The sequence below is a fragment of the Brachyistius frenatus genome, unplaced genomic scaffold (genome assembly GCF_029030835.1).
Source record: "Brachyistius frenatus isolate BFR_SWC_R1_liver_20210118 unplaced genomic scaffold, ASM2903083v1 Contig_19, whole genome shotgun sequence".
Lineage (NCBI taxonomy): Eukaryota > Metazoa > Chordata > Actinopteri > Embiotocidae > Brachyistius > Brachyistius frenatus.
Genome location: NW_027210618.1, coordinates 2,936,776 through 2,953,257, shown reverse-complemented (window position 1 = coordinate 2,953,257; position 16,482 = coordinate 2,936,776). Strand labels below are relative to the sequence as shown.

General features: G+C 39.3%; 1 protein-coding gene across 1 annotated transcript; it reads left to right on the top strand.

The window, feature by feature from the left end:
- The first annotated feature begins 3,815 nt into the window (after nt 1-3,815).
- Nucleotides 3,816-8,887, top strand: avpr1aa (arginine vasopressin receptor 1Aa). The gene is made up of 2 exons (XM_069695326.1): nt 3,816-4,867; nt 5,636-8,887. Exons 1-2 carry the CDS (start codon nt 3,919-3,921, stop codon nt 5,917-5,919), a joined length of 1,233 nt encoding a protein of 410 aa, XP_069551427.1. The 5' UTR covers nt 3,816-3,918; the 3' UTR covers nt 5,920-8,887.
- The last annotated feature ends 7,595 nt before the right edge of the window (nt 8,888-16,482 follow it).

The window sequence follows — 16,482 nt, the reverse complement described above, 5'->3', positions numbered from 1 at the left end:
GTGCTCGCCAGAAATTTTCGTGATCATAAAGCCGAATTTCCTGTTTACTGAAGTACTGATTTATCATAGGGGCCCGGGGCCCAAGGAGAACATGTAAAAGTACAAATAAACTTACATAATGAACTTATTATAGGTGGCCTCTGCAGAAATGCTGTTCATTGTCATGAGTTTAACCATCAAGTAAGCAGATAATTAAATGTTTTGTTTGACGTGGTCTTCGTTGGACTTCAGTCGTCCGGGAGACAAGCAGATTTGTGTCTTTATGAGTTCTATAAAGAAAAGCAAAGGTGACTCTAAATCAGAAGGTGCAGGCATGACACTGACCTTTGAAGTCTCTTTTTTTTACTTTTTTTAAACAAACAGTTTTTCAGGTGATGTTAGACTTACAGTACATGTCAAAGAGGGAGCATGACAAACACAGGAGATATAACAATGCTTGAGGTGTCAAAGATATAAACCAGGCAGGACATATTGCATACGCTGCTAGGCAGTTTGTTAGAGTGGACATTCTTCTCATGCATGACATATGCCTGCAACTGAAACATTATATAAAGTCCAAGATTAGATATGAGCTTCAACTTTACAAAGCTTTCCATTCTGTTATAGCCCACGGTGATTGTTCTCAACATGTTCTTTCAGCAAAGAGAATCAAAGATGTGGTAATAAACTCCTCCCCCACCCCCTGCCCCCCTCCAAAAAAACAAACAAACAAAAAAAAAACTGCCATTGTGCTTACACAATATATTGAGACAACAATGAAGAGGTACAATTGAAAAATGACTAAATGTTATGAATTCCACTCCAATGTGCCAATGCTACATATTTCAATTGAAATGCGTTATGGTGATAGTTTTAATTTTGACATGGTTTTCTTAAAAAATATATTTAAGTCACACAAGACTGACATACTACTTTATAAAAGAAGAAAATTCCTTAACAAAATTTATTTATCCCTGGATGAAAAGCGCTCCCAGAGAGTCTGAGTGGCTCCTATAGAACCTTAAGCCCGTTAGGGAAAGAGAAACATCACAGAAATGATTCAGGCTGACTGCTCCAGCGACTGGAGACACAACATGCATTCCCGTGATTCCCGAGCCCAGACACACTCCCCGCAGTTGAGGATGGCGAACAGTCGAGTCTTCATGTTCTTGTAGACAATGAAACAAATCAAGCCTAGAGCTGTAATAACAGCACAGGACATCTCCGGTGGACGTAGTCAAAAACAGGAGATGAGGTTAAACGTGGTTCAGCCCAGCATGAAGGGAGACATCCGCCACGCTGCCCTTGACCCCCCCTCCCCTTTGCCCCCCCCCCCCCCCCCCCAGGATAAGACAGGATTGTACTGGAGTGGACTAACGGAAAGAAATCAGACACATAACAGGGCTCACATGGGAGGAGGCTGGTTTGCTGATCAACGGAAGCCCACGGCATCCTTTACTTTGACTCTGATGGGACGATTAACAGAGATGAACACACAGGGATAATTGAGGAAATTTCATTATAGCTCTAAACCAGTTCAACCAGCCAGCAAGACATTTTTGGAAGGAGGTTCCAGTTTGCACCACTCACTGTGAGGGCAATCGGAAATGAAAGAGAGCAGATCTGGAGGGTGGATGCAACGCGGACACAATAAAGATAACTATCGTCGCTATCAGAGCACGGATCAGATGAGCGGAATAGCTGCCAGACACCCACAGCAATGTGGCAGCCGTGTGCTTTCGCAATGGACTCTAATTTATTATATGGGTCACTCAGGTGACATCACTAAAGGTGCACAAGTAAAGACAGTGACACTGGAGGGATGCTCAGACCTGGGAGGATACATGAGAAACAGAGATAACACTGAAAAAGTTGCAAGCAGTACAAAAAAAAGAATATGTTAGTGATTTTAAGTAAAAACGCTAAAGTCCTGCTCCACTCAGTGATTTGCTAAGTTGGATGTTTGACCCTCATTCTGCAGAATGCAGCTGTCTCCGTCCTCATTTTCTCATCAAACTTGATCTGTACTCACATTTAATCTGAGTTTTAGATGTATACTTGGGCATAATTTTTTGTACATCTTAGCTAGTTGGTGAGCCAATCACAGTTTTATTATAAAGTTCAATATAACTTTTAAACGTGTATTGTGAAAACTTGAAACTTTGAATGCACTAAGATGTGACCTTTAGTGAACTTTAGAAATAAGAAACCATTATAAAACTATATATTCTGGATTTTTCAATGAGAAAGAATATGTTAAAGTCACTTTAAGGAATGTTTCAGGCACAGATTGTTATTCAAACAGTATTTTTATGTTCAGTCATCATTAATCATCATCAAAACTACAGCAAGAAAAGCTAGTGTTGAAAGTGTGCACCTCTGAGATGTTTGCTTGCACATCAATGCATTTATGAAAACTGAAAATTTTTGTTGTGTTGCTTACAACACTGAAATGTTTTCAAAAATCTACTGAAGCAGTGTCTCTGTTGTGGTGGAAAAGAAAAAAAAATTCACAGGGACAATTGTCTTTGTTTGAAAGCAGTTCCATTGTGAGATCTGTGGATTATAGACAATAATCAAGATATTGTTACAGATATTGTGAGTGCCACAAACCAAATTCTGTTCACCTCCAGTGTAGCGGTTTGGTTGCAGAGATCTAACCACAATAAAGACAAAAAGCCTTGTCAGGACCCCTTTTGAAAGGACACGATTCATCTCCAAGGCTTTGTTTTCTAAAAGGAAATTCTATTATATTTATTGCTAAAATTAAAAATGGTTACAGACAATATGAATAAAACTGAAGATAAGCTAAGTTAAGGCAGAATCACATAATGGCACACTCATTGCATAGACTTCTAAACACACACAAAAAAAAATCACCTCATTTGACCAATTATTTATGATTAAAAGTAACTCATGCAGCCTGAATTGTCAGTTCAGTTTGAAATTTGACTAAATATAAAACACCAGAACTGAAGAAAGAAAATCCTGGTGCTACTTTGAGAAACCCACTTCAGGTAAACAGTTTGAAACAGTTCATCATTTCAGCAGCTTTTCTGTGCGGAGGTAAACGCAAACAACATTCCAGTCTGATGGTCAATGCATTCTTACTAAAGTAAAGTATAAAATCACATTAGAAAATGCCAAATATGTTCAGTTTACTTTGTACAAACCTTATTAAGAGGATTGTTTCCACTTAAGTTTATTAGACAGGAATATGTAATTTGTATAATCATATTCATATGACTGTTTCTTTACACAGAAATTCAAATATTTATAAACTGCTCACTTTAATTTTGCATTGCTCAACTCACCGCTGCAGCTCTGTCTTGTGTGACTTTTTAATGCCCACAAAACTGCTTTCATGTGGTGGCAGTGGGAAGCCTGTGGTGATGTGGAGGTTGTAAAGCTTAACGAAGGGTTTGCTGCACTGCAAAAAAAATACTCAAGCACCATATCGCACAAGTCACTGAATGTTATTTGAACTTTAAACTAGGTAAATATTTTTTTAAAAAGAGAACATCCTAAAACAAATCCAGAAAGAAGAAAAGCAACACTTCAAGGCCTTTTTAATTGTTTTTACGCATCTTGATCCAACACACAGTTTCAAGAAAATACTTCTTATCACATTAATTTTCACTGGATATAGTTTAATTTAAAGTGTTCATTGTTTATCTCATAATTATGGTTTTAGAGGAAAAATGTGTCTTCAAACTTATGACCATACTGAAAAACAGTTGTGTGTCTTGTTTTTTGCAGTGCATCCGCTTTACGCGCACACGGTCTGAAATTCGATTCGAGTTTAAAAAGCCCCGACAGGAGTTTCAAGTCAGAGAGCAACGGGTAGGCATCAAGTAGCTCCATATACGGAATGGAGAGGCACTTCACAGCCTCTCTGTAATGTAATGTATCTGCTAGGGCGCACAGAGGGGCAGTGCCATGCACACTCCTGACCATGTGCTGCTCCTGAGCGGAGACAATCAATCTCTAATTTTCAGTCTCACTAATGACCTAATGAAGGGAACACTTGGAAACAGCACCGTTCCCCCGAATGGATCCGATCCGTTCGCGAGAAACGAGGAGGTGGCCCAAATTGAAATCATGGTCCTGAGCATCACCTTCGTGGTTGCTGTGATTGGGAACGTGAGCGTCTTGTTGGCGATGTACAACACAAAGAAGAAGATGTCGCGGATGCACCTATTCATCAAACACCTGAGCCTGGCTGACCTAGTGGTCGCCTTCTTTCAGGTGCTGCCGCAGCTCTGCTGGGAAATCACCTACCGTTTCTACGGTCCAGACTTTCTCTGCAGGATAGTGAAGCACCTCCAGGTGATGGGTATGTTTGCATCCACCTACATGATGGTGATGATGACCCTGGACCGTTACATCGCCATCTGCCACCCTTTGAAAACCCTCCAGCAGCCCACCCAGCGCTCACACATCATGATCATTTCCACGTGGATGTGCAGCCTGGTGCTCAGCACCCCGCAGTACTTCATCTTCTCCCTGAGCGAGATTAAGAACGGCTCGGACGTTTACGACTGCTGGGCGCACTTTGTCGAGCCCTGGGGCGCCAAGGCGTACATCACCTGGATAACGGTGGGCATCTTCCTCGTGCCTGTGGTCATTCTCATGATGTGCTACGGGTTCATCTGTCACAGCATATGGAAAAATATCAAGTACAAGAAGAGGAAAACGATGGCTGGTGCTGCGAGTAAGAACGGGCTGATTGGGAAGAATTCAGTCAGCAGTGTCACAACTATATCGAGAGCCAAACTGAGGACCGTTAAAATGACTTTTGTGATTGTTCTGGCGTACATTGTCTGCTGGGCTCCGTTCTTCATCGTGCAGATGTGGTCTGTGTGGGATGAAAACTTCCAGTGGGCAGGTGAGTGCTGAAGAAATTCAGATGTTAATATTTTCTTAACTTTAAACTTGCACTGCTTTAGTAATGGTGTGATAACAGCCAGAGAATAGAAACACAGAGGCAATGCGCAAAGAAATATCCAAATGCGCACAGCCTTTAGGCACGAACGTATTTTTCGAGCAAAACCACAAATGTGTGTGAATAGAACAAATGTAAATAGAATCCACAAAATAAATTCGTTTACTCTAATTTGTTGTTTACATGTCACTTCATATAGTATAGTGCAGCACTGGGAATCTTTCACAGGAAACACTCTTGTAACAAGTTACAAGAAAATATCAGGTGCTCTGATATCATAACCCCCATATTTAAATAATAAACAACCCACTAGAATTTTAAACTCATCATCTGTGAAACATGTTTACATTTCACTTAACACCAACTTCAATCTTATATTCTGTCTACATTTTTTTTTTTTTTTTTTTTTTACCTCAAAACAGTAGTTTGTCTTCTGTTTTGTGTCAGTGACCGTTACTTCCCTATTTTGAACTATGATCTTGAGAGAAGGTCAAAGCACCTGGCAGGCAGATAACTTCACTCTATCAGGAAAACCACACTTATTTTTACAAACTTGTGTATTTGGCAGATTTTCTTTTCTTTAAAGAAACATTAGAATCTCCCTTCAAACACCAGAGGAACTGAGATAGACAGGCAGTTCTGCAGCCTGGCCTGTACCAGATGGTTTGCAGATTAATCATCCTTTTCCTCTTTCCTCTCTCTGTTCTCTAGATTCTGAGAACACAGCAGTAACTCTGTCTGCACTCCTTGCCAGTCTCAACAGCTGCTGTAACCCGTGGATATACATGATCTTCAGCGGTCACCTCCTCCAGGATTTTCTGCACTGCTTCTCTTGCTGGCACAAAATAAACACCAACTTCAAGAAAGAAGACTCAGACAGCAGCCTCCGCAGGACAACACTGCTCACTAAGATGACCAATCGGAGCCCTACGGGCAGCACTGGCAACTGGAGAGAGTTAGATAATTCTCCCAAGTCCTCAATTCAGGCTGAGTAAACACGTCTGACAGTGGCATAAACATATACGAGCAGAGTCATTTTAACTTTGGCCATGACTGACAGGGATTGAAATGTCCCTCAGACTTAAAGATTATAGGGGAAAAAAAAAAAAGCGTTTTGTAACTAAATCATGCAACAGAGTAAAGAGACGTAGAGGAGGTTGAAAATTTGCAACAAAAACACAAAATATGGAAACATTACCTATGGCTTTTTGGCTGGATTATATGTGCATACATGTTCTTTTTTACATAAACTCAACAAAAATATTATAAAAACATTGAGGAACAAGGTTCAGCAGCAAAGTGCACACTGATAACTTTGTTTTTAAATCATTCTCTTCAAATTAGTCATAGTTCTTGAAAACTCAAGGTTATGACAGCCCTAAGTAGTCAAGCAGCACTCAAGTTTATTAGACCCCCCCAACTGGGGTTCTTTTGGGTTCTTTTAAGAGAAAGCACTTTTCCAGGAATCCTGATGCTTCTGCTGGTGGTGTTGCCTCCCTGCAGTGCCGCTGAACACCCTTTCCTGTTCGAGTGTTTATAAAGATAAAACTTACATAGCAGCCAGGAGGTGTGTGGTGCTGAAAACAGCTCTTCCAGACCGCACGTCTCTAAGTAACCATGGCAGTCACCTCATACTTTGTGTTTAATTTTCCATCTTGTTGTTTTTCTTTGAACCACATTTCAGTGGTTTATAAAATCTGATCCAGACATTTCCTTTGACCTAACACATAAAAGTAAAATAAAAGGACATAAAAACCATAATGGATGTGGGGCTATATTCATGAATCAGGTACTTGCAGACATCCATGTTTTTGTAATTTAGTGAAGGGATTGCTTCATGTTGCAGCAGTCAGTCCTTATAGTGGATCCCAAAAAGATTGCTTTCATTTTTGTTCAGCAGAGGTAAATGGGATTCCCTTGAAAACAGCAGAACGTTCACCCACAAACACACACAGATGGCGTGCAGGGGGGTATTTGATAAAGTGACTTTGACCTCTGTTGGTTGATACCTTCCCGCTGTTCCCATGGCTTGCACAAAATGTTGGGAAGAAGCTCACACATTCCACACGCAACACGTCAGCGCATACTTACTGATTTTTTTTTTGTCCGACATCCTGCATCATTGGGGGCTTTGTGTTTTGGCTTCATTTGCGCTCCAGACAAAGACTATTTCCTGCACTTTAATGTGATGTACAACACCATAATGGTTGTCAGACTACAATGAGAAGCCACAAAAGGACATGTATATTGTATCAAGACTGTATATATAGATAAATGTTGATGTATGTGTACTATGTACCTATGTATATTGATTTCTATCCAAGTTTATCGTATATTTGTACATAAAAGGCACTAAAATATCTGTAAATATGAGTAACATATGTAAATTTGGTCAACATGAGTTCTCTTGCTCTGTAATGTTTGTGCACACTGAAAAGAATCTACAACTGTAAATATCCTACAAATTTATGTTGAAAAATACATATCGATGTTCTGAACACAACACTGGCCGTGTGTCCTGTCCTGCCCCAATTGTGACATTGAAGATTTCTTTGTTTATGCTTCAAGCAGTTGCTCCACAACCACAGAAACTGATGTGTTGTTTTTGCTGAAAATTTAGCAATTTTGAACTTATATCTGCGGCCAAACTAAGCACTTAAAACCTGCCAAGCTTTGGGATTTTGCAACAGTATGACCCAGATGAAAATAGCGTGAAGATGAAGTTCTTTTAATAAAAAGCTTCTTGTCAAAGTTGTCCACCCCGGAGACCTTAAAACATATTGACAGATAATGTAAAAGCCTCTAATAATGTAAACGCTACAATAGAAATGCTGGTACCTTGTGTCATATTAATTGATTAATACATCAATACATTTAAAGGTCAGTTCCCCTCATGTTTGGAACAAACAAAACAAAAACAAATAACAGCAAAACTGAATTTTGCCTTTCAAGTTTATACAATTTTAGAGAATTCCGAGAAATAACTAAACTTTTCAGTCAATACAGTTTCATTTGTTTTCTTGCAGAGACTTAGGTGAGACGATCAATACCACTCTCCAGTATGTACATTAAATATGAGAAGCCGTGAGCAATAGTGTGGTAACACCAGGTTAGTCTCGAGCACCTCAGATAAAATTCTAGCAATATTCAAGATCAATGTGAAATCATAATGCATTTAATATACCCATCAGTCCACCAGAGGATACCATGTCAGTGTCACATTTTGCCTCGCCTGGGCGTGAAAAAAAACCCACAAGTGGTTTAGGCACCTTGTGGTGAGGTTTAAAAAAAGATCATGGGTTGGTTTATTTGTGACGCAGTCGCAATTTACTGTTAGGAATAAGTCATTTTACATTATATCCATCAAGTTAAATACATTACATTGTGTAAATAATTTACATGTTGACTTTTAAATGTTCATCTACTCCAGCACCAGTTGTCTGGGTGGAAGTCTTGTGTTTAGTCTGTCTAATCCCCGACCTCCCTCCTACTTGGACTTTATCACTCTTGGTACCTCATCACATCACTTCTTCTTCAACCCTGCTCATACATGTGTGTACTTATCACAGCTGGGGAGGGAAAACATTACTAACACGGTATCTTCTTGCAGACACACTTTGGCATAATAATGGGCTGCCAAGACACATAGCTTAAAGTCGAGGCAAAAAAAGCAAAAATCAGATTAAACAGCTCAATACAGTAGAGGTAAGAGTTGAACAAATATTTGTCTTTAATTAAACTGAGGTGAACCTTTAACTGTCTATTCAATTCCATCTGGAGTCCAATTTCATTTGACTGTTTAATGATAATAATATTGCTCAACTGCATAAGAAATTATGTTATTAAATTTTTCTGTTTCCTGCCGACACACTTCTAATAAAATGATAACTGTGTAATGGAATAATGTAGCTATATTACCTCACCCAGCAAAATATCAGTTTCTTTATTGTATTAGTTACTCATCTGAACATTTTAAAGAGTTTAGTGAAGGATTACTTTACCAGAATTATTACATTATTCTGTTTCCTGCCGACACACTTCTAATAAAATGATAACTGTGTAATGGAATACTGTAGTTATATTACCTAATCCAGCAAAATATCAGCTTCTTTATTGTATTAGTTACTCATCTGAACATTTTAAAGAGTTTAGTGAAGGATTAGTTTACCAGCCACATGTCATATTAGCATTTGGAACAAGTATGGTATCTACATCACTTAGAATGAGTGTTGATAATGATCATTTTCAGATTTTCCCTCACCTCCCAACCCTTATGGGTTTTTGAGATATGGTTCCATTGATCTTTGAGGGGAATGTCTGCAGGGTGTTATATGAGTCCTTCAGATAGTGCAGAATGAGTCAAGACCTGCCATATAGCATGGTGGGGGTCCTTGTCAGCAATAAAAAGGAGAATAAAACATTAAGCATCAGTCAATCCCAACAGGTATTACATAAGATCATGCAGCTACCGGCTCTTTTTTTTTAATGCGGTATGAAAAGAGAATTGCTGTAGTTATGATGGATGTACCTCAAATTCTAAGGATAGCACGCGCTCTGCATCTCATTAGACATGTCAGTCATGAAGTATGCCTGTGACTGATGACCTGAAGTCCTGATCATGTTAGTATGGCCAACTTTTCAGAGTCTAGACGGAGGAAATACCTCAGAAGGTATAGTGGCTGAGTTTCTCCAGAGACTCTGAAGCTCCAACTCAGGGAGCCAAAAAACAGGCTGGTCTTATTTCAAGGGCTGTAAAAATAGTAGCATGGGCATGAAAGAGTCTCTTTTTGACCTAAAAGTGGATTTTATGTCAACAAAAACAGACACATTTCTTTCATTAGATTTTTGACTCTGAAATAAAATGCGTGAACACTCTGCAATTGATCAGTTTCGTCATTGGTTTCTTTTGCACTTGGATAACTTGGATAAAATTGATCAGAAAATCAATTTCACTTTAGTCTCTTAATACTGAGCTGCTCGTGAGATGAATCAAGTAAGAAAAATTAATGGCTCCAGCAGAGGTCTGTAAGGAGGAACAGACATAAATACCATCATACCCTTTGTGTGTTTTATGAATTGATACCTCAGGGAGAAACAGAGGTGGAAGGATGTCAGGGATGTCAGAATGAAACAGTATTCGGCAGAGATGTGAGCTGCACATGCATAAGAAGGTCATTTTCTTTCCTGGGTCACCTTGGAGGAAACACTTCACACATTTTTCACTCAAACATCTCTTAGGCATGAAATCAGATTCCAGTTTGCTGTTTCTTGACAAACCCTTCACTATCTTTCAGTGGAAAAACAAAAGCCTGCTCATCATATAGAACTGGCTGTAAGAATACTTAATGACCCTGCAGCCTAGAAAAACATCATGATCCTGCCAAGTGTGGGACTAATGCCAAGAAGATCGACACTTCCTTTCTTAGAAAACAACTTCCACCATATTTTCCTTATGGGAAACAAGTCTTGTTTTCTGTTAACAATTGTGTCCACAGCTGGCTTCCTTCCACCTGACACCCCAGCCTTTCCTCAACCTGATGCAGAAATTGCCAGTGTAAACGAAACAGATTTTTTTTTTAAAAAAGTCAGGCAAGTGTTTACAAAGTTTCCATTCTGGCAGGTGTTCATTTTTAGCTATTTGAGGGGATGTGCAGTTTTTTGGCTTCATTCATCTGGACTTGGTCATTGATAACATAGCCAACCAGATGTGTGCCTTTGTGGAGCAGACATGAACAAGTCTTTGATAGAGGAGGTTCTGTCAGTAATCTTATCAGATGTGTTAGATGAGATGAGGCCTTCTGCCTCCATTACATACAGCCTTGCTCTTCCTGCTCCATTGTTCTCCTTCTATTGTCCTTGAAGCTAACACACATTCCTATTTCGGGGTCATTTGATTCATGCAAACAGGTAAAAAATGCCAGTACACAAAATTTGGAAGATGATTAAACATCATTGTCCTGGACTTCACACTTCACATGCTGGCAGACTGGAATAACAGAAAGAAAACTGCCAACAAAGAAGCAAGAATCACTTCATATTCATAGTGCAGTGCTGCCCTGATAACTGTCACAGTGTAACTTCTTCTTCTGTAACGCTTATCTCTACTGAAAGCTTGAGAGACTTTTTTTTTTTTTCAATTACACTGTCACCAAGCTTCACAGAGACTGCTGTACAACTATTGTCTACTTTCAGCCTCATCTGTCAGCGGACCTCTTGGGTCAGCGCAGGGCCTATAATTTATTGTTTCCTCATAAAGTATTTTATTCCTGGTATTTGTTGCTGAGGCCCTCAAAAGACGGTGCAAGGGAATTCAAATCCTAATCAAGTTCATGACCTTTGATTATAGTAAAGGCATTCTTTCCTTTTCCCTCACCATATTTTGATACGTAAACTGAATTCCCTTTGCACTAAAGGGAAATAAAAATACTATCAAACAAAAAGCAATCCTTTGAACAACAAGTAAGCAGTAAAGCTACATTAAACACACCACACTAGAAATATTTTGCAACGGAAGACTGCAAATGATGAGTGCTCTGAATGTGTTGTTGTTAACATGCATGGTAGTGTTGGGAAAAGTTGTGCAATAGCAAGCATGCTAGAAATGTATTGTTGTAAAAATGCTGTGAGAATATCATGCAATGTTCTAGTAATGTTTTCCTTAAGTTTGAGAAATACATCAGTGTATGTAATTGGTGAAGGGTTTTGGGGTCTTCCCTCAAGAAAATTGTACTTTTACATTTTCCATCTAAAAATATGCCTTTCATTTAATTACTATTACCATAACTGTGTAAAATTTGGAAAAGTGAGAGCAGATGATAAACATTCAAAAAGGTTACAGGCAAAACTTGCTAAAGAAGTTCACGGCTACAACATAAGATAAGAGTTGTGATAATAAAATATCTTAAGCCTTACAACAGTAGGGAAAGCCCTGTTTTGTTTTGTTTTTTCCCAAAGTGTTTTTCTTCAAGGCTGGATAAAATTCTCCAAAAACATCCTCTTTTTTTTTCTTTTTTTAAAAAAATGTTCCCAGCTACTATGTTTCTATTTTCTAGTTATGCTCGAGAAACATTATTCAAATGTTTCTAGTAACCTTCTTAAAGTGTTTTTGAAATGTTTTTAGTGAATGTTACTCTACTCTCCAAGAGGAATATTCTGGTAACAACAACAAAATGTAAACTGCAAGCAGTGATATGCGGGCCCTCGCACGCTGCACGTGGTCTCCACGACACCGGCTCCCTGACGTGCACCGCGTAAGGACCCGCATTTCCCCGCTTAAAGTTGCATTTTTTTTTTTGGTGTCGCTATGACTATGAGCAAATATTACCATACAGGTGTCTTCAAGGAGTTGACTGTTATCAAAGATGTAATGTTTGAGGAAGATCGGAATATGTACATAAAAGTTACAGTCACTTGTAGTGTCATGGCGAGATGCTCAAAATGGTCGCCACGCCACGGGCACACCGATCGACGAAAACAAATTCATGATGTCGAGAGACTTTTCGGCACATCTAAGTGTGATACACGTGTCCAACGAATTTGGTGCATGTAGGTGAAACTAGGTGCCGGAGCTGCAGCTTAGGGGGTGCCGGCGAGCCGTTTGGCCACGCCCACTCGCAAAACACATCAGATGTATGGTCTCACCACGCCGGATGTATGTGACACGTTTCGTGAGGTTTCAAGCATCCTTTGACCTTAAACATCAACTTCCTGTGTCACGGCAAGACATCAAACTTTGCCGCATCATCACGGCGACGCCCATTGACAAAGTTGAACGAATTTCTCAATATATCATCAACCACATGTTTAAGCTATTCTGATCCCGACTTTAGGTTCATGTGATCAACCAGCTCTCGATGGAGCATGTGAAAGTATGAAAAGTGTCATTTCCAGTTGCCACCAGGGGGCGCTATGACTATGAGCAAATATTACCCCACAGGGGTCTTCAGGGCGGGGCTGTTATCATACCTGTGATGTTTGGAGAAGGTCGGTCCATGTACATAAGATTTAAAGCAACTTGTAGTTTCATGGCGAGACCCTCAAAATGGCCGCCATGCTACGGGCACACGTATCGACGAAAACAAATTATTTTGATAACTTTTAATGTTAACTGCACAGAAAAAAATTCAACTCGGTCCGACAAAATCTGTTGGAGGAGTTCGTTAAAGTACATGTGCGAATCGCCCAAAATGGCGACTAAATTCAAAATGGCGGACTTCCTGTCGAGTTGACTAAAGGTGCAATGTAACTTTTTTGTATGTCTCGGTGTGATACACGTGTCCACCGGATTTCGTGGCATCTCTTTAGGGGGCGCGAGACATTTGGCCACGCCCACTCGAGACTCCACTAGAATCCGAAATTTTTCACCAGGAGAGATGTGTGTAAAACCTTTCATGACTGTTTGAATATGATAAAGCCTCCAAAATTCAATTAAACTTTCAGGAAAAAAAGAATAATAACTTTACGAATAACAATAGGGCTTTCGCACCATTGGTGCTTGGGCCCTAATTAAAACTGCAAGCAGTGATATGCGGGCCCTCGCACGCTGCACGTCGGGGATCCAGCGCTTTTCAGTAACTCAACGCAATTTTGGTCGCATTTGAATGAATATTTGTGGTTGGTGGAGTTATAGGTTGCGGTGAGCCAAAGATTTGTCACAATGCAGAATATCTCCTGGGGAGATTGGTGGTGCAGTAGTTAGCACTGTTGCCTCAGTGTAAAAGTTTGGGGTTTGAGCCCCCTCTGTCATAACTTTTTTTTTAAATGATACTTTAGCATGTTGTCCAAATTATATATATATTAAAAAAAAAAAAAGTCATACTATAGCAAAAAGTGACCCAAAATTAATTTTTGGGTCACTGTTTGGACAACATGTATGACTTTTCTATCACTTTTTGGCCACCACGCCACGGGCACACCAATCTACAAAAACAAATTATATTGATAACTTTTAATTCCAGACATGTTAAGAATGCACAGGCTAAATTTCAAGTCGGTCCGACAAAATCTGTTGGAGGAGTTCATTAAATTACAACACGTGTGAATTGCCAAAAATGGCAACTAAATCCAAAATGGCGGACTTCCTGTTGAGTTGACATAATGGTGCAATGTAACTTTTTTGTTCATCTTGGTCTGATACACACGTCCTCCGAATGCCGTGCATGCAGGTAAATGTAGCCGCCGGGGCATCTGTGTAGGGCCAAAATGTGATAATTGGTAAAATATGGGGATAAGGACATTGACTTTTGAACACACAACCAATAAAGAATGACAAAGAATGAGAGAGAATTTCACACTGTCTTTCCTGTATACACAAATACAGGAAGTGTGTGTGTGTGTGTGTGTGTGTGTGTGTGTGTGTGTGTGTGTGTGTGTGTGTGTGTGTGTGTGTGTGTGTGTGTGTGTGTGTGTGTGTGTGTGTGTGTGTGTGTGTGTGTGTGTGTGTGTGTTTGTGTTTGTGAGTGATTAGAAAATTACCGAAATTGTTGGACAAGCATTTTATTTCCAACATCTTCAAGGTTTTTTTTTTAGAACATTTACTGTAAGTCGCCCACTTCAATTAAACATGACTGATGCCTTTAAGTGATGTGACCTTCCCTTGATCACCACCAGAACTTAGGTTGAACTTTACCTGCTTACCCCCAATTATTATGAGTTTACAAAAAAAAACATGACCTGGTTTAAAAGTTTAATGCTTTCTCTTAAGCACAACAATTTTGTTTTCCGGCTTTTCATTACAAACTCACACAACTTGTTGCATTCACTGACTGACCTTTCAGTCTCATTTCTCCATGAAGAGGAAATGTGGCCTTTTTTAATCAAACAGGTGCTCTGATGTGCGGTGGGATCACAGTATGGCATCGTATCAAGGCTGCATATAGATGACGGACTTGCTGTGTGAACTTACAGAGGTAGGAATCAAAGACAGAGTCAGAGACGTGAGATGAGAGGCTGCCGACCTTCATCCAGTCACTCAGAAAACATGCTGTAAAAACATTTTTGTGCATTTCTGAAAAATGTTAAACAATGTAGTTTTTATAATGAAGCGTTTAGATGAGTTTATCTCACAGAAAAATGTGCTTCCTTATTGGAGCCACAAGTGACTGATGCACAATTCAGCCACCAGAACATGAGTGCAGAGTGATGCCTTCATAGCAGAGGTTGTTGCCTGGATACCAATAGCAGGTTAAATTATCTCTGTGGACAATGATTAATGAAGTGTCAGTGCTGTAGTTTTCCCTGCTCATGCATGCAGGTCAGAGGAATCTCAACCCTGTCTTTATAAAAGCCATATTTGTGAACAGTAATTTCACTTGTGGAGAGAAATGAGGTGTTTCTCTCAATATGTTCCTGTAAGTGGATGTTTCAGTATCTAACAGAAGCGACTGTCACCGTCTTAGTTATTTGTTCTGCGCTATGGCATCGGGACTTCTCATCTGTGTTGGGAAGTCAAACCAGGGAACACTAAACATTTCTTTAAAAAATGTAGAGTTTAATTGTGAGACAGTTATTAGTGTCTGAGTAATTGTCATAGTAGTTATTAGGGGTGACAAAGTCCTCAAAACCTGACTTTACCACAAAAGGATAGTGGTTTGATGTTTTAACATTTTGCCATTATAACTGTTGGACTCAGTTTTTTGAACTTTTGACCTACGCTGACTGAAAAATGTCCCTCAAAGTTCACTATTGACTCGCAGTTTGATAATAATAATAATAATAATGATAATAATAAACTTCATTTGTATAGCACCTTTCATACAAGAAATGCAGCTTAAAGTGCTTTACATGCAGTGTTTAACATAAAAACAGATGTAAAGGAACATTTAAAAATATAGAAAATAAATGAGATAAAACAGATAAAAAGCACAAGAAACAGATAAAATGCATACAAATGAATAAAAGTAGACTTGACTTGGGTCGTTCTCTAGGATTCAATGTATGATATGAAGTAGCAGAAACAGCAGTTTTAGCAGTTGTACGTCTTGTGCACTTTTCCAGAACTTTACTTCACACAGTCTATAATATTACCCAGTAACCAATCAAAAGAAAGTGCAATAAACTGAGACATCATAGTTTGTATGCTCAGCACTACAAATTGACATTAGTATAAATGCTCATGTACATGACCCTCCTCATGTTTGGAGGACTAAAGCACAACCTATGACCAAACCTCATTAAACTGTTGCTTTATGGTGAGACGTGAGGTCAAGAAGACACACTCCCCCATGAAGCCTGTTATTGTTTTGGGGTGCTGATATTTATGGCGTAGAAAAGCATTTTGAATGTCATTATTCATGCGTCTTTGGCTTTTTAAACAATCTGCTGTTGTCATCACTTGTAAAACATGACCCATTGGCCCATGATGTCAGTGGATCAACGGGGTGCCAGTCTGACCCACTTAATGACTCAGAATTAAAGGAGTTGAGAATATGTTATGGTAATCCCCAACATACAGCAACTATAAATTATAAACTCAACAACTCCATGTTGTTGGCCTCATGTGACTGACAAGATATACCCCAGAGAACAATTTGATGCTCAATCATAGTGAGTTTCTGTGT

What these genes read in the sequence shown, in the direction of transcription:
- avpr1aa (XM_069695326.1), top strand. Translation starts at nt 3,919, where the DNA reads ATGCACACTCCTGACCATGTGCTGCTCCTGAGCGGAGACAATCAATCT. An exon ending in TGAAAACTTCCAGTGGGCAG is followed by an intron (nt 4,868 to 5,635) that starts GTGAGTGCTGAA and finishes TCTGTTCTCTAG; the next exon opens with ATTCTGAGAACACAGCAGTA.